Raw genomic sequence first — 23,143 nt, forward strand, 5'->3', positions numbered from 1 at the left:
TGTGGCTAGGGGGGAGACGCGCAGGGCTGTGTTTACTCTCCTCTGTGGCCCTGTGAAGCCATGTGAGGAGGAAGGCCTGTCTCGGCGGCGACAGACTGCGTGGTCTGTGGGAGAGAGAGAAAGGGAGAGCGAGAAAGAGAGGCATGGGAGAGGGAGAGAGAGAGAAAGGGAGAGCGAGAAAGAGAGGCATGGGAGAGGGAGAGAGAGAAAAAGAGAGCGAGAGAGTTTGGCAGCTGGACACGTTCCAGCTGTGTCTGGGAGGATAATGAACTCCAGGTGTTCCAGCGGGTAGTTTAAGACACCTGTCACCAATATTTAGTGCCAGAAAAAGCCAGACTGCAAACAGGGCTAGACGATCTGTTTGCTTATTTTAAGAAGCCTACCTAACTGGAGTTGTGGGCCTGATGAGGAGGAGAGGTGGGACAGGGGGATGTGCAAAGGGGCTTTTTCTAGAGTCAGAGCGTGTGTATGTCACTGACCTGATGTGTGTATCACGTGTGCGCGTGTGTGTGTGTGTGTGTGTGCTTGCATGAACGTGTGTATGTTACCTTACAGTAAACGTCTGGGGCAGCCGGTGCATTCACACTAAGGTGGAGGAAACAAAGGCCTACCTGTGTGTGGAAGGGCTAGGCCTTCAGTTAGGAAACTTACCTTAGTCCCTCCAGCACTGAGCCTTGTTTGACATGCTGCTTCCATGTTCCAAATCCTGTCTCCAACACCTGTGCTCACTCAACAGCCTGTCTTTGTCACCACCTGTCTGCGTCTGAAGGTTTTCATCCAAGTACACGGTGATTGCCAGTGCACTAAAAAGTCTGAAGACATTTACGTTGAAGCCCACACAGATGTGGCACGAATAGGTTTCCTCTGAAACACTTTTAAGTGCTCTCCCTTGCAAGGACAGTAGATCCCTGATATACGCAAAAGCTAAGGACGGTTATAAAAGCCTGTTTTATATCACAGCATACAGATATCCAAATGTTGTATTGGAATTGGGACTGGTGATCTGTGAACTGAGTTTACTTCGCACTAATCGTACAGTGCATTATGCCCTAGTTAGGGGTCTGCTGTATCAATGTAAGTTCATTAAAGATGTCTTTTCATTTCCACAGTGTTCTTCCCATCCTGATTGTCTGTACCTAGTTCAGGTTTATCGGTGTGAGTCTTCAGCTCCTACCTTTCTGTCCCATTGAGGTCTTTCTGTGTATTTGATCGTGTCAGGATGAGGATCTGGTCGTGGGAACAATGTGGGGAGACCAGCCTGGTGCTACTGGGGTTTCTCACCTTGGCTTTGTCTGTAGGGAACCTCTCAACCAGGGGACAGGTACGCTTGTCCCACTCTCTCTCTCTCTCTCTCTTTCTCTACATGGTACATGCTCGCCCAACTCAGGCCTCTCTCTTACACACACACACACACACACACACACTCTCTATCACTGGCATCATTTCAGTCAGTCAGTCAGTCACACTGCTTGTCTGTCTTTCTCTTCTTCTCTATTTGCCAGTTGTTCCCTCACTCACTCTTGCTCCCTCTTTCTGGCCCTCGCATCTCCAGACTATTCTTTGTTACATGTCTTCTTATAAAAACCCACAGCTGTTTTCTCTCACACCTTTTACAAGGAGAGCACAGTACATATCACTTGTCTCCACTTAACCCAGATTGGCAGAGTGGCTAGACATGCTTATAATTAGTCACAGTGTGTACAGGGCCCTGTTCTGCTGCTTCTCTCTAAGGGTTCTGTGTTGTGTCTAGGAGAAAGGGGGAGCCTCCAACAGTCTGGAGGACGAGCTGGAGTCCACCACATACTGGTGGGGGGAGTGGGCCAAGTGGACCGCCTGCACACGCACCTGTGGAGGGGGGGTCATGTCCCAGGAGAGGCACTGTCTCAAACAGAGGTCAGTCCGCTGACAGACAGTTTCGATTCTATACTGTTCTGTTCTATTCCATTCTAATCTAACCTGTTCTATTCCATTGTATTCTATTTTACTCAATAAAGGTGTTATTTATCTTCAAATCTCAACATGCAGGTTTACTAAATTCATTAATTTTCTATCCAAAGAAAGAAAGCAGCCGCTGCTAGAGACAACATGACCTGCACTGGCACTTCGAAGAAATACCTCCTCTGTAACACCAAGGTTAGCATGCATCTATTACTGCCACCCCGTTTCCTGCCGTTAGCAAAATACACGTTGACACAACACTCCACAACCCGAAGCCTATGATGCAGAAGTCAATGTAGACAACACAGCTTTTTATGTAATCAATTGAGATTCAACATTGCTTAAGGTTTAGTACAGCGGCCACAAAGCCTGGTCCTGGAGAGGTACAGGGTGAACGGCCTTTTTGTCCTAGAGTTGTCACACGTTGTCACACCCTTTCATAATATATTGTAAAACTATTCTAAAATTAAAAATACATGAAGCAGACAGAAAAGTGTGTATATTTTCTTTCTTGTGCAGGACTGCCCTTCCTCTGGGAGAAGCTTCAGGGAAGAGCAGTGCTGGTCGTTCAACTCACAGGTCTACAATGGCAGGAACTACCACTGGAAACCCCTGTATCCGGGTAAGACCCATAATAAACCCACTCAGCTCTGTGTCACTCCCTCCTGTGTGGCCTGTCCTCAAAGCTCGTTATTACAATGTGACTGACCTTTGTATCCATCCATCTACAGATGACTATGTCCATATCTCCAGTAACCCATGTGACCTGCACTGCACCACGGCCGACGGCCAGAGACAGCTGATGGTTCCTGCTCGGGACGGAACGTCCTGCAAGTACAGCAACTACAGAGGGGTCTGTGTGGACGGCAGATGTGAGGTCAGGGAACGCTTGTTTCTTCATCTGCTGAGGAGATTGCTTTGCATATTCTGTGAGAATGGCCGAAATGCTTAATATCCTGGTCACATGATAGTGTCAATAAATATAAATATTCCGTGAGTGTCATACGTTCAACTTGCTTTGCATGTGCTGAAATGATTCAAAATAATCCTGTTTGTCTTAACATCATTTCTGCAGCCAATCGGGTGTGATGGAGTACTTTTCTCGCCCAACATGCTGGATAAGTGTGGTGTGTGTCAGGGGGATGGCAGCAGCTGCAGCAGGGTCAATGGAAATTTCCGCCGCGGGGCCACCACTTTGGGTAGGAGTGTGATCAACCTCAACCACAAACTGAGATAGTTTGGGTGTGTGGATGGATGGATGGGTGGGTGGTATGGAAAGAGGGTACTGATGGAGGAGATATCTCTCCATCTATTCCAAACCTTGAGCACACCTATCTGGGATGAGCCCCACAAATACAGTAGGGCAAAACAGTATTTAGTCAGCCACCAATTGTGCAAGTTCTCCCACTTAAAAAGATGAGAGAGGCCTGTAATTTTCATCATAGGTACACTTCAACTATGACAGACAAAATGAGAAAAAAATCCAGAAAATCACATTGTAGGATTTTTTATGTATTTATTTGCAAATTATGGTGGAAAATAAGTATTTGGTCAATAACAAAAGTTTATCTCAATACTTTGTTATATACCCTTTGTTGGCAATGACAGAGGTTAAACGTTTTCTGTAAGTCTTCACAAGGTTTTCACACACTGTTGCTGGTATTTTGGCCCATTCCTCCATGCAGATCTCCTCTAGAGCAGTGATGTTTTGGGGCTGTTGCTGGGCAACACGAACTTTCAACTCCCTCCAAAGATTTTCTATGGGGTTGAGATCTGGAGACTGGCTAGGCCACTCCAGGACCTTGAAATGCTTCTTACAAAGCCACTCCTTCGTTGCCCGGGCGGTGTGTTTGGGATCATTGTCATGCTGAAAGACCCAGCCACGTTTCATCTTCAATGCCCTTGCTGATGTAAGGAGGTTTTCACTCAAAATCTCACGAAGGTATTCATTCTTTCCTTTACATGGATCAGTCGTCCTGGTCCCTTTGCAGAAAAACAGCCCCAAAGCATTATGTTTCCACCCCCATGCTTCACAGTAGGTATGGTGTTATTTGGATGCAACTCAGCATTCTTTGTCCTCCAAACACGACAAGTTGAGTTTTTACCAAAAAGTTTTGGTTTCATCTGACCATATGACATTCTCCCAATCTTCTTCTGGATCATCCAAATGCTCTCTAGCAAACTTCAGACGGGCCTGGCCATGTACTGGCTTAAGCAGGGGGACACGTCTGGCACTGCAGGATTTGAGTCCCTGGTGGCGTAGTGTGTTACTGATGGTAGGCTTTGTTACTTTGGTCCCAGCTCTCTGCAGGTCATTCACTAGGTCCCCCCGTGTGGTTCTGGGATTTTTGCTCACCCGTTCTTGTGATCATTTTGACCCCACGGGGTGAGATCTTGCGTGGAGCCCCAGATCGAGGGAGATTATCAGGGGTCTTGTATGTCTTCCATTTCCTAATAATTGCTCCCACAGTTGATTTCTTCAAACCAAGCTGCTTACCTATTGCAGATTCAGTCTTCCCAGCCTGGTGCAGGTCTACAATTTTGTTTCTGGTGTCCTTTGACAGCTCTTTGGTCTTGGCCATAGTGAAGTTTGGAGTGTGACTGTGAGGTTGTGGACAGGTGTCTTTTATACTGATAACAAGTTCAAACAGGTGCCATTAATACAGGTAACGAGTGGAGGACAGAGGAGCCTCTTAAAGAAGAAGTTACAGGTCTGTGAGAGCCAGAAATCTTGCTTGTTTGTAGGTGACCAAATACTTATTTTCCACCATAATTTGCAAATAAATTCATAAAAAATCCTACAATGTGATTTTCTGGATTTTTTCTCTCATTTTGTCTGTCATAGTTGAAGTGTACCTATGATGAAAATTACAGGCCTCTCTCATCTTTTTAAGTAGGAGAACTTGCACAATTGGTGGCTGACTAAATACTTTTTTGCCCCACTGTATGTCTCTGAAAGACAACTATAGCCGGTTAGTCTGACAACAAGCTCAATATGTGCTTCTTTAGCCAACTCTTTTGATGTTCAGGCTATTTAGTTGCAGGTAAAATGAAGTCATCATAATGTTTCCTGTCTCCAAGGTTACTCCTTCATCACATCAATCCCTGAGGGCTCCTGGGACATTCAGATCATTGAGAGGAAGAAGTCAGCTGATGTTTTGGGTGGGTACTTCCTTCTTATCCTGCTCACCATGCCATGTATACACACATCTCTAATGTTCGCTGTTGGTACGGTGTGATGTTGTTATGTTGCATATAAGGTGCAAAACATTTATTCAAGATTTTCAGAAAATACAGCAATGGGATCCCTATTAATCAACTGAAATTAAACTCTGATGATCTACAGTCTGAAGTTTACATACACCTTAGCCAAATACATTTAAACTCAGTTTTTCACATTTCCTGACATTTAATCCCGCTAAAAATTCAATGTCTTAGGTTAGTTAGGATCACCACTTTATTTTAAGAATGTAAAATGTCAGAATAATAGTAGAGATAATTATTTATTTCAGCTTTTATTTCTTTCATCACATTCCCAGTGGGTCAGAAGTTTACATACACTCAATTAGTAGTTGGTAGCATTGCTTTTTAAATGGTTTAACTTGGGTCAAACAATTCTGGTATCCTTCCACAAGCTTCCGACAATAAATTGGGTGAATTTTGTCCCACTCCTCCTGACAGAGCTGGTGTAACCGAGTCAGGTTTGTAGGCCTCCTTGCTCGCACAAGCTTTTTCAGTTCTGCCCACACATTTTCTATAGGATTTAGGTCAGGGCTTTGTGATGGCCACTCCAACACCTTGACTTTGTTGTCCTTACGCCATTTTGACACAACTTTGGAAGTATGCTTGAGTTCATTGTCCATTTGGAAGATCCATTTGCGACCAAGCTTTAACTTCCTGACTGATGTCTTGAGATGTTGCTTCAATATATCCACATAATTTTCCTACCTCATGATGCCATCTATTTTGTGAAGTGCACCAGTCCCTCCTGCAGCAAAGCACTCACAACATGATGCTGACAAACTCGTGCTTCATGGTTGGATGGTGTTCTTCGACTTGTAAGCCTCCCTCTTTTTCCTCCAAACATAACGATGTTCATCATGGCCAAACAGTTCTACTTTTGTTTCATCAGACCACAGGACGTTTCTCCAAAAAGTAAGATCTTTGTCCCCACATGCAGCTGCAAACCGTAGTCTGGCTTTTTATGGCGGTTTTGGAGCAGTGGCTTCTTCCTTGCTGAGCGGCCTTTCAGGTTATGTCAATATAGGACTGTGGATATAGATACTCTCGTACCAGTTTCCTCCAGCATCTTCACAAGGTCCTTTGCTGTTTTTCTGGGATTGATTTGTACTTTTCACACCAAAGTACATTCATCTCTAGGAGACAGAACGTGTCTCCTTCCTGAAAGGTATGACGGCTGTGTGGTCCAATGGTGTTTATACTTGCATACTATTGTTTGTACAGATGAACGTGGTACTTTCAGGCATTTCGAAATTGCTCCCAAGGATGAACCAGACTTGTGGAGGTCTACAATTTTTTTTTGAGGTCTTGGATGATTTCTTTTGATTTTCCCATAATGTCAAGCAAAGAGGGACTGAGTTTGAAGGTAGGCCTTGAAATAAATCCACAGGTACACACCTCCAATTGACTCAAATTATGTCAGTTAGCCTATCAGAAGCTTCTAAAGCCATGACATTCTTTTCTGGAATTTTCTAAGCTGTTTAAAGGCACAGTCAACTTAGTGTATGTAAACTTCTGACCCACTAGAATTGTGATACAGTGAATTATAAGTGAAATAATCTGTCTGTAAACAATTGTTGGAAAAATTACTTGTAAATGTCCTAACCGACTTGCCAAAACTATATTTTGTTAACAAGAAATCTGTGGAGTGGTTGAAAAACTAGTTTTAATGACTCCAACCTAAGTGTATGTAAACTTCCGACTTCAACTGTATATACTTTTACTTCCTTTGCGATCTCTTGAATTGACTGTATCCATGTATGGTCATGTATGGGGAGGAGAAATTCCAGTGTAGGGTGAACATCAAAGATATGACCTTTTCTGTAGAGTCAACCAACTGGTCCTCCATCCCCTCAATGAGACTATGTTCTATCCTATCCCCCCACAGCTGTGACCGATCAGGCGGGGAACTTCTTCTTCAATGGGAACTACAAGGTGGACAGCCCCCAGAACTTCCATGCGGCGGGGACCGTCTTCAAATACCGGCGGCCCATGGATGTGTATGAGACGGGGATCGAGTACATCGTAGCCAAAGGGCCCATCGACCAGGCCATCAATGTTCTGGTACTGTAGCCTGCTGAGGTCTGCTCTGCTCCCTCCCCTCATCTGGCAGCCAGGGCCTCTGGGTAATGTCTAGTCTAGGAGTAGTGTACACGTATCCAGTAGCTTGCAGGTGCAGGGTAGAAGAAGGAAAAGTTCTGCAAGATAGATACCTGCAAACTGATAATGCTCCTTCATTTTCATTGCGGATCTTTTCGTGTTAATGCGTTACACAGTAAAACTTCAATAGTGTACATGTATCTTATCTTTTCTTTCATGGCCTCACTCACTGGCAATCAAGCCCCATGTCTGAATGAGTGCAGGCAGGCTAGACGGCTGACTCTAACAGCAGTCATGTACTGTACAGTATTTACTGTATATGTGCAATTGACTGAGTTTGATAGGAGGGAGGAGGGAATGGTGAGCTCTCGGTCTCTGGTGCTATGCTGGTCTGTCTCTGCTGCTTGCATGTTCTCTCTTAAGTCATCCAAAAAAAGACCTTGGCAAAAACCTGGTCAGTAATAATTCTGTTTGACTGTGCTGTATTTGTGCACGATGTAGTTTATTACACAGAGCATTACCTCTGGTGTAAGACACTGTAAAAGAGAAGTATAACCAACATCATTTAATCCCCCCCTCACTCACTCACTATTTTGACTCCTCATAGGTGTGGAACCAGAATGGTCGTATCCCTTACATCACGTACGAGTACACCGTCCTGAGAGAGTCCCTGTCCCCTGTCCCTCAACCTCCCGTCTACACTGGCCCCGACAGCACCGCCCCAGGGGTTTCCGTGGAAATGGGCAGTATGGTGGCCCCCAACGGGAGCACGTATGACAAGGTGGCCCCTGAGACCCAGAGGAACCAGGTGCTGAAACAGGGGGCCAAGGCGGCAGGGGCCGAGGGCCAGAAAGGCCAGGAGACCAACGAGGTGTATGAGGAGACAGGAGCCATCGACTGTCACCAGGACAGCCCAACCCCACCACAATACACAGGTAACACCAGCATACTAGAAACCAAAAAAACAATTCAATAAACATAACACAAATAATCCTAATTATACATAACCCCAATGCACAAGTGATTAACGCAGGTAACTGGGAGGGAGGGAGGGAGGGTGGGAGCGAGAGATTTGTTCTCGACTTGCAGACTGTGCAGTTCTCCCCCTGAACTACTGTATGTATCTCCATATAAATCAGTTCACCACTCAGATATCAGATGAGATAAAATGTTGTTTTAAAAAAAAAGAGAGTCCTCGCTGCTGGCCCTTTGGAGTCCTGCATTATTCACAGGAGTATATACAAAGAGGAGCTGGGGGAGATTAAAAATTCAGAGAGCTCTGGCATTTTCTCCTTTTTTTAAATGGCTGCATCACAAACATGAGTGGTAATGAGTGCAAGCCGACCTGCCTGTACCAAGCTCTCAGACAGCCCTTCCACTTAGACTGTGGGACAGTTATGCAGGGAGTTTGGCCATTGGGTGAGACCGAGGCCCTCTACTGCCTTAAGGAATATGTTGAAAGGCTTTGTGTGCTGTTTTGTTGTAGTGCACAAACTGCACATAAAACTCCTCTTTTATTAAAGAAGCACCAGGAGTTTTTCCTGCCCACCTTGACCAGGAAACACCTCTGGTGCGACTTAGTATAAGGCTTTCTCCCACTTTAATAATTTCTCTATCTTTCCACGCCCTCCTTGTTATCCCAACAGATGGCAACAGCAGTCACACAGGTAGCGTAGCAGTCCCTGCCCCGGCAGCCAGCAGGCCTTTAGAGGAGGGACCAGACTCAGAGAACCTCATCTGGAGAGTCTTGCTGGGCAAGCAGATTGGTCCAGATGAGCTGCTCACCAACATCTCAACCAATCAGCTCCTGACGGAGGGAGAGGGAGTGTTCTCGTTGGAGGTGGACTATAGCAGTGTGGAGCAGGGAGGCCAGTTCCCCCTCAACAGCTCTCTGGGGGAGTTCAGTTTGGGCGCGCTGAGGAATGATACTGGAGACCTGCTGTTCCCCAACAGGACGCTGCTGACGGGGATGAGGAGCAATAATCGCACCAACAGAACCAGGTAGTGTAAGGAGGGATCCACACAATGTTGAGCAGAAGTAAAGAGGCAATGTTGACCCAACATCAGCTTGCTATCTGGTATAGGAACCCATCCAAACAATATCACTTCAGAATCCCATCCACAACCCCTCTGGTCTTCATCTTCCACCTCTAATACTCTTCACTTATTGATGCTGCTGCTGAGGGGTTAGAGTGAACACAACAGACCCACTGGGCACACACTGGTTGAATCAACGTTGATCCTTGTTAATTCAATGAAATTATTGCTGAACCAACGTGGAATAGATGTTGAATTGACGTCTGTGCCCAGTGGGGAGTCCTTCTCTCTCTTAGTAAGGATTGAAGTGAAGGGCTGTGACGATACCAGTATTGCAATATGTTTTCCATGGAAAAAAGGAAAAACACGAAACAGACCGAACTATTTGGTCCTTTAAAAGCCTGCTTTGTAAAATATAGCTTGGAAAATATTTACATGTGACTGTGGATGACAACATAATGATGTTTGTTTCCAACATTAAGGTTGTTTTCCTAAAGAAGTTCAATTCGCTTCATGTTTTGTTTCCTTACCACGATACTGACCCGTATCGCGATATTGGTATCGTCCTGGCCCTACTGGAGTGAGTCATTTCAAGGCATGTAAAAGGGCTGGATATTCTCGTCAGGAAAAGGGCCCATGCTGCTGGCTGGGCTGGCTGGGGGAATGGAATGTGCTCCAGGCTGGCTTCTGGCCCCATCCATCCCTTACTTCTTTTTCTTTTTGAGACATCCAAAGAATCGCATGGAGAGGAGACAGCCAAAGAATCGCATGGAGAGGAGACAGCCAAAGAATCACATGGAGAGGAGACAGCCAAAGAATCACATGGAGAGGAGACAGCCAAAGAATCGTATGGAGAGGAGACAGCCAAAGAATCGTATGGAGAGGAGACAGCCAAAGAATCACATGGAGAGGAGACAGCCAAAGAATCGCATGGAGAGGAGACAGCCAAAGAATCGTATGGAGAGGAGACAGCCAAAGAATCGTATGGAGAGGAGACAGCCAAAGATTCGCATGGAGAGGAGACAGCCAAAGAATCGTATGGAGAGGAGACAGCCAAAGAATCACATGGAGAGGAGACAGCCAAAGAATCACATGGAGAGGAGACAGCCAAAGAATCGTATGGAGAGGAGACAGCCAAAGAATCGTATGGAGAGGAGACAGCCAAAGAATCGTATGGAGAGGAGCCAGCCAAAGAATCGTATGGAGAGGAGACAGCCAAAGAATCGCATGGAGAGGAGACAGCCAAAGAATCGCATGGAGAGGAGACAGCCAAAGAATCGTATGGAGAGGAGACAGCCAAAGAATTGTATGGAGAGGAGACAGCCAAAGAATCACATGGAGAGGAGACAGCCAAAGAATCGTATGGAGAGGAGCCAGCCAAAGAATCGCATGGAGAGGAGTCAGCCAAAGAATCGCATGGAGAGGAGACAGCCAAAGAATCGCATGGAGAAGAGACAGCCAAAGAATCGCATGGAGAGGAGACAGCCAAAGAATCGCAAGGAGAAGAGACAGCCAAAGAATCGCATGGAGAGGAGACAGCCAAAGAATCGTATGGAGAGGAGACAGCCAAAGAATCGCATGGAGAGGAGACAGCCAAAGAATCGCATGGAGAGGAGACAACCAAAGAATCGCATGGAGAGGAGACAGCCAAAGAATCACTTGGAGAGGAGACAGCCAAAGCGCATGGCTGGCTGGGGTAGCATTCCATCATATTTATAATTCATGTTGGCTTCCCTGCACTGTGTCCAAACACCGCTTTGCCAGTTCTCCTGCCAGAGCCCCATAAAACACATCACATGACACACCCTGTCTTCCCCTGCCCTGGGGAGAAGAACGGATTGGAGGAGAAGAAGAAGAGGAGGAGGAGGAGGGGGGGGGGAAAGAGGAGGAGGACGAGAAGGAGGGGGACAGATGAGAGGAAAAGGAGGAAGGGAAGGAGGAGGAGGAGGAATAAAAATGGGATACGGTCCACTTAAAAGCAAATAATTCAAGGTATTTGCGGCAAAGTGAAAAATATGACTGGGAAGAAACATACTGTCAGACTGTAGTCACCTCTAGGGATAAATGTGCAGGAATTAGTCACAGTTGCACTGAGATGTGCCGGTTAAGAATGATTCAAAGTTCCTGTGTATTTTCAAATAAACATCTCTGCTCTGGCTATAAAAAAAACAGCCAGTGATATGACAAGAATGTTCATGTCACTTTTATGTGAATTAATGAAAAACAGAATGTCGCTGGCTGTTATGATTTGGAGGGTGAGGTGAATCAGGTGTGTGTGTGTGTGTGTGTGTGTGTGTGTGTGTGTGTGTGTGTGTGTGTGTGTGTAAGCGAGAGAGACACAGAGAGAGAGAGCTGGGGTTCAGTGGGTTTACTGTGAAGGCCTGGTCATGTCTTGTTTGACAGTGTGAAACCTTCTGAAAACCTTAAAACCTTATTGTCATGTTGTGTTTGACAGGACTAATCAGAGGTTCCTGCAGAAGAACTTCAAGCTGAGCCCTGCAGACATGTACCGCTGGAAACTGTCTTCTCAGGAACCCTGCTCCTCCACCTGCTCTATAGGTAAACACACACACACACACACAGTCTGTATGGATTAGATATGAAAATGTAAGTTATAATTTCTGCTGCAGGAGTGTCAAAGTCCTTTGCCATGTGTGTTCGCTACGACGGCGCTGAGGTGAATGACATGCACTGTGACACTATGACCCGACCTGAGCCTGTTCATGACTTCTGCATTGGGAGGGAGTGCCAGCCCAGGTATGCACCAGAATACAACACACTGAGAAAGTACTTAAAGGACTGTTTACCGGTCGGACGACTCTTGAAGTGATGCAAAGTTCTTTGAGGACAATGTTTGCCTCTTGGCCATTACCATTTTATTTAAGATTTGATTTCATTTACTTCCGAAGATAACTAATTGTGCCTGAACTCTGCTCTATTTGCATCCCCTCACCCTCAGGTGGGAGGCGAGCAGCTGGAGTGAGTGTTCTCGTACCTGTGGTGAGGGCTTCCAGTTCCGTCTGGTGCGCTGCTGGAAGATGCTGTCCCCCGGGCTGGACAGCTCTGTGTACAGTGACCTCTGCACCCTGGCAGAGCTGGAGAGGCCCCTGGAGCGCCGCGCCTGTAAGAGCCCAACCTGTGGCCCCCAATGGGAGGTGGCCGAGTGGACTGAGGTGGGTGGAGCTATACTGTGGGAGTGGATGGTGGGACAGGGGTTGTGTGTGTGTGTGTGTGTGACTAATGACTGAGTAGGAACACTATAGTAGGTAGATTGTTGCATCCTACTGTTTGAGCAACTGTAGGTGATATTGAAGGTGAGTGTGTCCTCTCTTTCCTGTACAGTGTCCAGCTAAGTGTGGCCGCAGGGCCCAGGTGACCCGGGAGGTCAGGTGTTCAGATGAAACCAAGTCATGTGATCCCCTGACCCGCCCCCTTAACACCAAGAACTGCACAGGCCCGCCCTGCGAGCGCCAGTGGACTGTGTCAGAGTGGGGGCCGGTGAGTACACTACTTCCACTCACTACTACATTTCTATGGTACGTTGATGACTGATACAAATAGTGATTGTACTGGCTGTTTCTCTGGATCAGTAATACTATGTGGTATTGCCGTGTCATCCCCGTTGAAACTGTGACCTCTGCAGTGCTCTGGGTCGTGTGGCCAAGGGAAGATGGTACGTCACGTGTACTGTAAGACACCAGAGGGCCGTGTGGTGCCTGAATCCCAGTGCTCTCCGGAGAATAAGCCCCTGGCAATCCACCCCTGTGGGGAGAAGGACTGTGCTCCACACTGGCTCACTCAGGATTGGGAGAGTGTAAGGCAACTGGGTCGTTTTGTTGATGTTCTGTTGATGTTCTGTTGATGTTCTGTCGTTTGTTTTATTGATGTTCTGATGATCTATATATGGTCTCTTAATGCTCTGTTTGTGTCCTATTTTGACAATGTTTACTTGATGTTCTCTTGATGTTCTGCTGGTGTTCTCTTGATGTTTTGACAATGTTTTCCCAATCTTCTGTTAATGTTCAATATACGTTTTCTTGATGTTCTCTTGGTTAGAGATTCATTAGCTGAGAGCAGTCTTTTTTTCCTCTCAGTGTAACACGACATGTGGCCGCGGTGTGAAGTGGAGAATTGTGCAGTGCGCCGGCATCACTGCTGGGAAGTTCCAGACCCACGATGACGAGGCTTGTGGTGCCAGTAAGAGGCCCGAGGACGAGAACACCTGCTTCGAGAGGCCCTGTTTCAAGTGGTACACCACGCCCTGGTCTGAGGTGAATAACATTTCAACCATGACATTGTTCACAAAGGCAGTCGGTCACACTCACTTGCTACAAATATCATAACCCCAAGATATGCTAACCTCTGACCATTACAATAACAGTGGAGGTTAGTATTTGTTTTTTAGGGGGGGGGGGGGGGGGGGTGGTATGATATTGGTGCTGCTGTAACTTTCTAACTGATCATTATTCACAATTAATTCAGAACTATCCATAATCATGGTAACATCCACATTACTGTAGAATTGTTTAGAAACAAATAATATTATTTTACAATAAAAGTGATTCCACAATGACACAATGCATCATTTATCATTCATTTCTATTTGGCACAAGATGATAGTCTGGAACACAACCAAAACAAATAGCAAATCCATCCAACAAGTTTGTAGAGTCACAAGCTTGATGTTATCATTGCATGCTAGGAATATGGGCCGAATACTAAACTTTTGACTCATTTAATACACATATACAGTGGGGCAAAAAAGTATTTAGTCAGCCACCAATTGTGCAAGTTCTCCCACTTAAAAAGATGAGAGAGGCCTGTAATTTTCATCATAGGTACACTTCAACTATGACAGACAAAATGAAAAAGAAGGATTTTTCACATTGTAGGATTTTTTATGAATTTATTTGCAAATTATGGTGGAAAATAAGTATTTGGTCAACAACAAAAGTTTCTCTCAATACTTTGTTATATACCCTTTGTTGGCAATGACAGAGGTTAAACGTTTTCTGTAAGTCTTCACAAGGTTTTCACACACTGTTGCTGGTATTTTGGCCCATTCCTCCATGCAGATCTCCTCTAGAGCAGTGATGTTTTGGGGCTGTTGCTGGGCAACATGAACTTTCAACTCCCTCCAAAGATTTTCTATGGGGTTGGGATCTGGAGACTGGCTAGGCCACTCCAGGACCTTGAAATGCTTCTTACAAAGCCACTCCTTCGTTGCCCGGGCGGTGTGTTTGGGATCATTGTCATGCTGAAAGACACAGCCACGTTTCATCTTCAATGCCCTTGCTGATGTAAGGAGGTTTTCACTCAAAATCTCACTCAAAATGGCCCCATTCATTCTTTCCTTTACACGGATCAGTCATCCTGGTCCCTTTGCAGAAAAACAGCCCCAAAGCATGATGTTTCCACCCCCATGCTTCACAGTAAGTATGGTGTTCTTTGGATGCAACTCAGCATTCTTTGTCCTCCAAACACGACGAGTTGAGTTTTTACCAAAAAGTTCTATCTTGGTTTCATCTGACCATATGACATTCTCCCAATCTTCTTCTGGATCATCCAAATGCTCTCTAGCAAACTTCAGACGGGCCTGGACATGTACTGGCTTAAGCAGGGGGACACGTCTGGCACTGCAGGATTTGAGTCCCTGGTGGCGTAGCGTGTTACTGATGGTAGGCTTTGTTACTTTGGTCCCAGCTCTCTGCAGGTCATTCACTAGGTCCCCCCGTGTGGTTCTGGGATTTTTGCTCACCGTTCTTGTGATCATTTTCACCCCACGGGGTGAGATCTTGCGTGGAGCCCCAGATCGAGGGAGATTATCAGTGATCTTGTATGTCTTCCATTTGCTAATTTTTGCTCCCACAGTTGATTTCTTCAAATCAAGCTGCTTAACTGTTGCAGATTCAGTCTTCCCAGCCTGGTGCAGGTCTACAATTTTGTTTCTGGTGTCCTTTGACAGCTCTTTGGTCTTGGCCATAGTGGAGTTTGGAGTGTGACTGTTTGGGGTTGTGGACAGGTGTCTTTTATACTGATAACAAGTTCAAACAGGTGCCATTAATACAGGTAACGAGTGGAGGACAGAGGGGCCTCTTAAAGAAGAAGTTACAGGTCTGTGAGAGCCAGAAATCTTGCTTGTTTGTAGGTGACCAAATATTTATTTTCCACCATAATTTGCAAATAAATTCACAAAAAATCCTACAATGTGATTATCTGGATTTATTTTCTAATTTTGTCTGTCATAGTTGAAGTGTACCTATGATGAAAATTACAGGCCTCTCTCATCTTTTTAAGTGGGAGAACTTGCACAATTGGTGGCTGACTAAATACTTTTTTGCCCCACTGTATGTGAAGTTGTCCCAATACTTTTGGGCCCCTAAAATGGTGGGACTATGTACAAAACGCGCTGTAATTTCTAAACGGATCACCCGATATGGATCAAAATATCATCACATTAAATCTATCAGTCTGCACTTTTTTTTACCTTTATTTAACTAGACAAGTCAGTTAAGAACAAATTCTTCTTCTTCTTATTATTATTTTTTTACATTTTTTTTAAAATTTTACCCCTTTTTCTCCCCAATTTCGTGGTATCCAATTGTTGTAGTAGCTACTATCTTGTCTCATCGATACAACTCCCGTACGGGCTCGGGAGAGACGAAGGTTGAAAGTCATGCGTCCTCCGATACACAACCCAACCAAGCCGCACTGCTTCTTAACACAGCACGCATCCAACCCGGAAGCCAGCCGCACCAATGCGCCGGAGGAAACACCGTGCACCTGGCCACCTTGGTTAGCGCACACTGCGCCCAGCCCGCCACAGGAGTCGCTGGTGCGCGATGAGACAAGGACACCCCTACCGACCAAGCCCTCCCTAACCCGGGCGACGCTAGGCCAATTGTGCGTCGCCCCACGGACCTCCCGGTCGCGGCCGGTTACGACAGAGCCTGGGCGCGAACCCAGGAACTTTTGCCCGGGAGGCAAATTCTTATTTTCAATGACGGCCTAGGAACAGTGGGTTGACTGCCTTGTTCAGGGGCAGACTGACAGATTTCTACTTTGTCAGCTCAGGGATTCGATCTTGCAACCTTTCGGTTATTAGTCCAACACTCTAACCACTAGGCTACCCTGACGCCCACTTTAACCTCATATTCATTGTATCATTTCAAATCCAAAGTGATGGAGTAAAGAGCCAAAGCAACAAAAAAAATGTGTCACTGTACCAATACTTTTGGAGCTCACTCTAGATGGTGTTCTATTAAAGACAACAAAATCACCCAATCAAATTGTTTTCGTCACATGCGGCAAATACAAAAGACGTAGTAGACCTTACCATGAAACGCTTACTCACGAGCCCTTAAACAACAATGCCGAGTTTTAAACAGTAAATAAGAATAAATGTGCTAAAGAAAAAAGAATAACACAATAAATGAACAATAACAAGACTTTATACAAGGGATACCAGTACAGAGTCAAAGAGCAGTGCTGCTGTGTTCATTCCTCAGTTCACTAACACACGTGGTGTGGGTGTCCGGATGAGAGACGTGAAGTGCTACCAGGGCAGGGAGATTGTGAGAGGGTGTGTTCCAGTGGTGTAGTGCTATTTCTTTTTGGTGAGGGAGCGCAAGTTTCTCAAGTTTGTACCGGCAGATGTAGCCTATTAAATATCATTGTTAACTAAGCAAAAAAAGAAACGTCCCTTTTTCAGGACCCTGTCTTTCAAAGATAATTCGTAAAAATCTAAATAACTTCACCGATCTTCATTGTAAAGGATTTAAACGCTGTTTCCCATGCTTGTTCAATGAACCATAAACAATTAATGAACATGCACCTGTGGAACAGTCGTTGAGACACTAACAGCTTACAGATGGTAGGCAATTAAGGTCACAGTTATGACAACTTAGGACACTAAAGAGGCCTTTCTACTGACTCCGAAAAACACCAAAAGAAATATGCCCAGGGTCCCTGCTCATCTGCGTGAACATGCCTTAGGCATGCTGCAAGGAGGCATGAGGACTGCAGATGTGGCCAGGGCAATAAATTGCAATGTCCGTACTGTGAGAAGCCTAAGACAGCACTACAGGCAGACAGGATGGACAGCTGATCGTCCTCACAGTGGCAGAGCATTTGCACAAAATCATTACATCCGAACATCACACCTGCGGGACAGGTACAGGATGGCAACAACAACTGCCCGAGTTACACCAGGAATGCACAATCCCTCCATCAGTGCTCAAACTGTCCGCAATAGGCTGAGGGAGGCTGGACTGAGGGCTTGTAGGCCTGTTGTAAGGCAGGTCCTCATCTGACATCACCGGCAACAACGTCGCCTGTGGGCACAAACCCACCGTCGCTGGACCAGACAGGACTGGCAAAAAGTGCTCTTCACTGATGAGTCGCTGTTTTGTCTCACCAGGGGTGATGGTCGGATTCGCGTTTATCGTCGAAGGAATGAGAGTTACACCGAGGCCTGTACTCTGGAGCAGGATCGCTTGTTGTCATTGCAGGCAATCTCAACACTGTGCGTTACAGGGAAGACATCCTCCTCCCTCATGTGGTACCCATCCTGCAGGCTCATCCTGACATGACCCTCCAGCATGACAATGCCACCAGCCATACTGCTCATTCTGTGTGTGATTTACTGCAAGACAGGAATGGCAGTGTTCTGCCATAGCCAGCAAAGAGCCCGGATCTCAATCCCATTGAGCACGTCTGGGACCTGTTGGATTGGAGGGTGAGGGCTAGGGCCATTCACCCCAGAAATGTCCCGGAACTTGCAGGTGCCTTGGTGGAAGAGTGGGGTAACATCTCACAGCAAAAACTGGCAAATATGGTGCAGTCCATGAGGAGGAGATGCACTGCAGTACTTAATGCAGCTGGTGGCCACACCAGATACTGACTGTTACTTTTGATTGACTGTTACTTTTACTGACTGTTACTTTTTTCTGACTGTTACTTTTGATTTTGACCCCCCCCCCTATGCATCAAACCTATGCATCAAATGCATCCTCAAACTGCAACGTCTGCCTATGCCCACGCATATTGTACATTTTTCATAAGCTCAAACGCTAAGTTAGGCATACCATGGGAATATGCTTTTAGATCTTCTGGAATGACTGTTTCATGGGTGAATTAAAGCAGATGGTGATAAACAACTATTAGCCTTGCTTGTAGGCCTATTTTTTTCAATCTTAGCATATATCCTGCCTAGTGGCACGCTCTGTTACGTTTTGGCCACATGAGGAAAACAATTAGATCATTCAGCTTCAGATAAGAAATGACTGAGGAGTTGTTTTGGGTGTAACATTTTCTAGGCCAACTATCCTACAGTTGAAGTCGGAAGTTTACATACACTTAGGTTGAAGTCATTAAAACTCGTTTTTCAACCACTCTACAGGTTTCTTTGTTAACAAACTATAGTTTTGGCAAGTCGGTTAGGACATCTACTTTGTGCATGACACAAGTAGTTTTTCCAGGGTCCGAAGTTTACATACACTAAGTTGACTGTGCCTTTAAACAGCTTGTAAAATTCCAGAAAATTATGTCATGGCTTTAGAAGCTTCTAATTTCTGAGTCAATTGGAGGTGTACCTGTGGATGTATTTCAAGCCCTACCTTCAAACTCAGTGTTTCTTTGCTTGACATTATGGGAAAATCAAAATAAATCCTCCAAGACCTCAGAAAAAAAAGTTGTAGACCTCCACAAGTCTGGTTCATCCTTGGGAGCAATTTCCAAATGCCTGAAGGTACCACGTTCATCTGTACAAACAATAGTACAAAAGTAAAACACCATTGGACCACACAGCCGTCATACCTCTCAGGAAGGAGACTAGAGATGAACGTACTTTGGTGCGAAAAGTGCAAATCAATCCCAGAACAACGGCAAAGGACCTTGTGAAGATGATGGAGGAAACTGGTACGAAAGTATCTATATCCACAGTAAAACAAGTCCTATATTGACATAACCTGAAAGGCCGCTCAGCAAGGAAGAAGCCACTGCTCCAAAACCGCCATAAAAAAAGCCAGACTATGGTTTGCAACTGCACATGGGAACAAAGATTGTACTTTTTGGAGAAATGTCCTCTGGTCTGATGAAACAAAAATAGAACTGTTTGGCCATGATGACCATCATTATGTTTGTAGGAAAAAGGGGGAGGCTTGCAAGCCGAAGAACACCATCCCAAACGTGAAGCACGGGAGTGGCAGCATCATGTTGTGGGGGTGCTTTGCTGCAGGAGAGACTGGTGCACTTCACAAAATAGATGGCATCATGAGGGAGGAAAATTCTGTGTATATATTGAAGCAACATCTCAAGACATCAGCTTGGTCGCAAATGGGTCTTCCAAATGGACAATGACCCCAAGCATACTTCCAAAGTTGTGGCAAAATGGCTTAAGGACAACAAAGTCACGGTATTGGAATGGCCACAAAGCCCTGACCTAAATCCCATAGAAAATTTGAAGGCTGAACTGAAAAAGCATGAGTGAGGCCTACAAACCTGACTCAGTTACACCAACTCTGTCAGAAGAAATGGACCAAAATTCTCCTCAATTTACTGTAGGAAGCTTGAGGAAGGCTACCCGAAACGTTTGACCCAAGTTAAACAATTTAAAGGCAATGCTACCAAATACTATTTGAGTGTATGTAAACTTCTGACCCACTGGGAATGTGATGAAAGCAATAAAAACTGAAATAAATCATTCTCTCTACTATTATTCTGACATTTCACATTCTTAAAATAAAGTGGTGATCCTAACTGAATGTCAGGAGTTGTGAAAAACTGAGTTTAAATGTATTTGGCTAAGGTGTATATAAACTTCTGACTTCAACTGTATATGATATTCAGTTCTGTTATGTAAAATGCTAATTAATCATTGTGATCTTGGGAAACATTGATTCAGCTTGATCTAACTTTACTAAACGAGCACCATTGTGAGAAGTGATAGGGAACAGATCTTGATGAAGGTTATTTTAAGCGATTTGAGTGACTTTCTAATTGTGGTGCTGAAAGAACAGCATCGTAACCAAGTGGTCGCATATTGTTCTGGGTTCGAATGCGCCAGAGGGGGTCCGTGGAGTCTTATGACACGCCGTGAAGTTGGATCCTAGATCCATGCGGTGGATCAGTTTGTCTGCATACGCAATATAGGTGGTATGTTTCCGTAAGCTAAGCACTCGGACAGTAGGGCGAGTTCAAGTGTGTCGTACATGAGCCCCAAGTCCATAACAAACTGCTTTGAGGACAGACGTTTTAGCAACCCCTGGCAGAGTTTTCTGTCTCTGGCTGTTCTTGTTAGGTCAGATTTGGCCCGCTCGAAGTGGTCAAGCCTCTGACAAGTGGGCCCCTGTACACACGCCTACAGTCATTCATCATTTGCGCCACCGCCAGAGAGAGAGAAGACAGGGAAGAAACCACCATTTACCTACCTATAGGCTGCTACACATTTATTTTGTTTATCATTCTATAATTTCCATGGAATGTTTGTGGTAATTAAATATAATTTATTTATAATTTATCAGAATTTGAATTACCAGCTCTGTGTTATCTCAAATTGAAAAAAGTGAGGGAACGCCGCTCCTCAGTGCAACGGCAGCACTGTACCCCTGGTATAACCCTGGTATAGTGTTGACGTGTGGTGTGTTCACTCCCCAGTGCACTAAGACATGTGGTGTGGGTGTCCGGATGAGAGACGTGAAGTGCTACCAGGGCAGGGAGATCGTGAGAGGTTGTGACCCCCTGACCAAGCCTGTGGCCAAGCAGACCTGTGCCCTGCAACCTTGTCCCACTGAACCCCCAGGTACGTAAGCAAAAGCCTGGTCCCAGATCTGTTTGTGCTGTCTTGCCAACTCCAATGTCCATAGGAGTTAGCAAGACAACACAAACTGATCTGGGACCAGGCTCTGTAAGCAGCAAATCACTCTGGAAACTTTAGGAGAGTTAAAGTCTAGTCACAGGCAGAAGTCAACCGCGGAATACAGCATGTTTAAAGCACTTGTTTTTAATTGTATTATTTAAGTACACCTCTTTCTTTCATGACAGCCTAAGGTCCTGAGCATTTAGATTGTGGAGGTAAAAAGGCATTGATTGATTAATTCATTCGTTAATTCATTCATTGATAGGTTTATCATTGCAGTATTTTTGGATCGTGATGAGGCTACTTTTTCCATATCATTGAACATGTCATATATGTCTCTCTGCCATGCAGATGAGAGCTGTCAGGACCGTCCCACCACCAACTGCTCTCTGGCTCTGAAGGTGAACCTGTGCAGTCACTGGTACTACAGCAAGGCCTGCTGCCACTCCTGCAGGGCCCAGCACGCCTCTTAGTATTGCCTGACACCTACAAAACCTTACCCTGCAGCTCTCCAACCCCCCCCTCCCCACCCCCTACCTCCAGCAGACCCCCACAAACCCCTTAACTCCAACCACTGCAAACCCATACCCGCAACCCACTTACTTCCAGCCAAAGAGCCCTCTACCCCAGACTACTCGTCGACAAATATCCCCCCAGTAGGTTCCTCTACTACCCCCAGTATGTTACTCTATTACCCCCCAGTAGCTTACTCTACTACCCCCCAGTATGTTACTATATTACCCCCCAGTAGGTTTGTCTACTACCCCCCAGTAGGTTGCTCTACTACCCCCCAGTAGGTTACTCCACTACCCCCCAGTATGTTACTCCACTACCCCCCAGTAGGTTACTCTATTACCCCCCAGTAGGTTACTCTACTAACCCCCAGTATGTTACTCTACTACCACCCAGTAGGTTACTCTACTACCCCCAGTATGTTACTCTACTACCCCCAGTAGGTTACTCTACTACCCCCCAGTAGGTTACTCTATTACCCTCCCGTAGGTTATTCTATTACCCCCCCAGTAGGGTACTCTATTACCCTCCCGTAGGTTATTCTATTACCCCCCAGTAGGTTATTCTATTACCCTCCCATAGGTTATTGTATTACCCCCCAGTAGGGTACTCTATTACCCCCCAGTAGGGTACTCTACTACCCCCCAGTAGGTTACTCTACTACCCCCCAGTAGGTTACTCTATTACCCCCCAGTATGTTATTCTATTACCCCCCAGTATGTTATTCTATTACCCCCCTTTATGTTATTCTATTACCCCCCAGTAGGTTACTCTATTACCCCCCAGTATGTTATTCTACTACCCCCCCAGTAGGGTACTCCACTACCCCCCAGTAGGTTACTCTATTACCCCCCCCCCCCCCCCCCCCCAGTAGGTTACTCTATTACCCAGTAGGTTACTCTACTACCCCCCACAAGAGGTTACAATACTACTACCCCCCCAGTAGGTTACTCTACTACCCCCCACAAGAGGTTACAATACTACTACCCCCCCCCCCCCCCCCAGTAGGTTACTCTACTACCCCCCACAAGAGGTTACAATACTACTACCCCCCCAGTAGGTAACTCTACCCCCCCCCCCCCCCCCCCCCCCCCATAGGTTACTCTCTAACTCTACTACTCCCCCACCCCAGTAGGTTACAGTATATCTAAAGGGCCTGGTCCAAATGAGAAGGAACAGTAGAATATGATAAAGGCTTCAGTCTGAACCACAACCACATACCTTTCTTTCAGAGAGGTTGTCAATTGGGCACATACAAAGAATGACACCCTGAAGTACTAAGAGTTAAGGGGGATAGATGAGAGAGCGAAGAGTGAACTGGTGCGTCTATTTGTGTCTTTTGAAGAGAGAATCCTACACCAGAAATCTCTTAAACCATTGCTGTCATTGCTCCAAATATTAACAACCTATTAACAGAAGGGTCCACACTAATGTGGAAAGATATATTAAATTATTTCC

The 23,143-nt window shown here is 45.6% G+C and overlaps 1 protein-coding gene across 2 annotated transcripts in view; it reads left to right on the top strand.

Moving 5' to 3' along the window:
* The window catches only part of LOC139389666 (ADAMTS-like protein 2), a 37,428-nt gene extending 15,537 nt beyond the window's left edge, over nt 1-21,891 (top strand). Inside the window, exons 3-20 of one of the 2 annotated variants that reach the window (XM_071136541.1) lie at nt 1,219-1,321; nt 1,751-1,893; nt 2,058-2,133; nt 2,458-2,560; nt 2,670-2,815; nt 3,014-3,137; nt 5,020-5,100; nt 7,067-7,242; nt 7,886-8,213; nt 8,925-9,279; nt 11,771-11,874; nt 11,946-12,072; nt 12,275-12,488; nt 12,658-12,813; nt 12,959-13,129; nt 13,410-13,586; nt 20,971-21,115; nt 21,524-21,891. In XM_071136541.1, coding sequence (XP_070992642.1) covers nt 1,220-1,321; nt 1,751-1,893; nt 2,058-2,133; nt 2,458-2,560; nt 2,670-2,815; nt 3,014-3,137; nt 5,020-5,100; nt 7,067-7,242; nt 7,886-8,213; nt 8,925-9,279; nt 11,771-11,874; nt 11,946-12,072; nt 12,275-12,488; nt 12,658-12,813; nt 12,959-13,129; nt 13,410-13,586; nt 20,971-21,115; nt 21,524-21,645 — 2,850 coding nt within the window. In that variant the 5' untranslated portion in view covers nt 1,219 and the 3' untranslated portion in view covers nt 21,646-21,891. Of the gene's footprint in view, nt 1-1,168; nt 1,322-1,750; nt 1,894-2,057; nt 2,134-2,457; nt 2,561-2,669; nt 2,816-3,013; nt 3,138-5,019; nt 5,101-7,066; nt 7,243-7,885; nt 8,214-8,924; nt 9,280-11,770; nt 11,875-11,945; nt 12,073-12,274; nt 12,489-12,657; nt 12,814-12,958; nt 13,130-13,409; nt 13,587-20,970; nt 21,116-21,523 lie in introns of those variants that run through there. The other variant, XM_071136542.1, reaches the window with a different exon arrangement.
* The last annotated feature ends 1,252 nt before the right edge of the window (nt 21,892-23,143 follow it).

Source organism: Oncorhynchus clarkii, chromosome 30 (assembly GCF_045791955.1).
Source record: "Oncorhynchus clarkii lewisi isolate Uvic-CL-2024 chromosome 30, UVic_Ocla_1.0, whole genome shotgun sequence".
Lineage (NCBI taxonomy): Eukaryota > Metazoa > Chordata > Actinopteri > Salmoniformes > Salmonidae > Oncorhynchus > Oncorhynchus clarkii.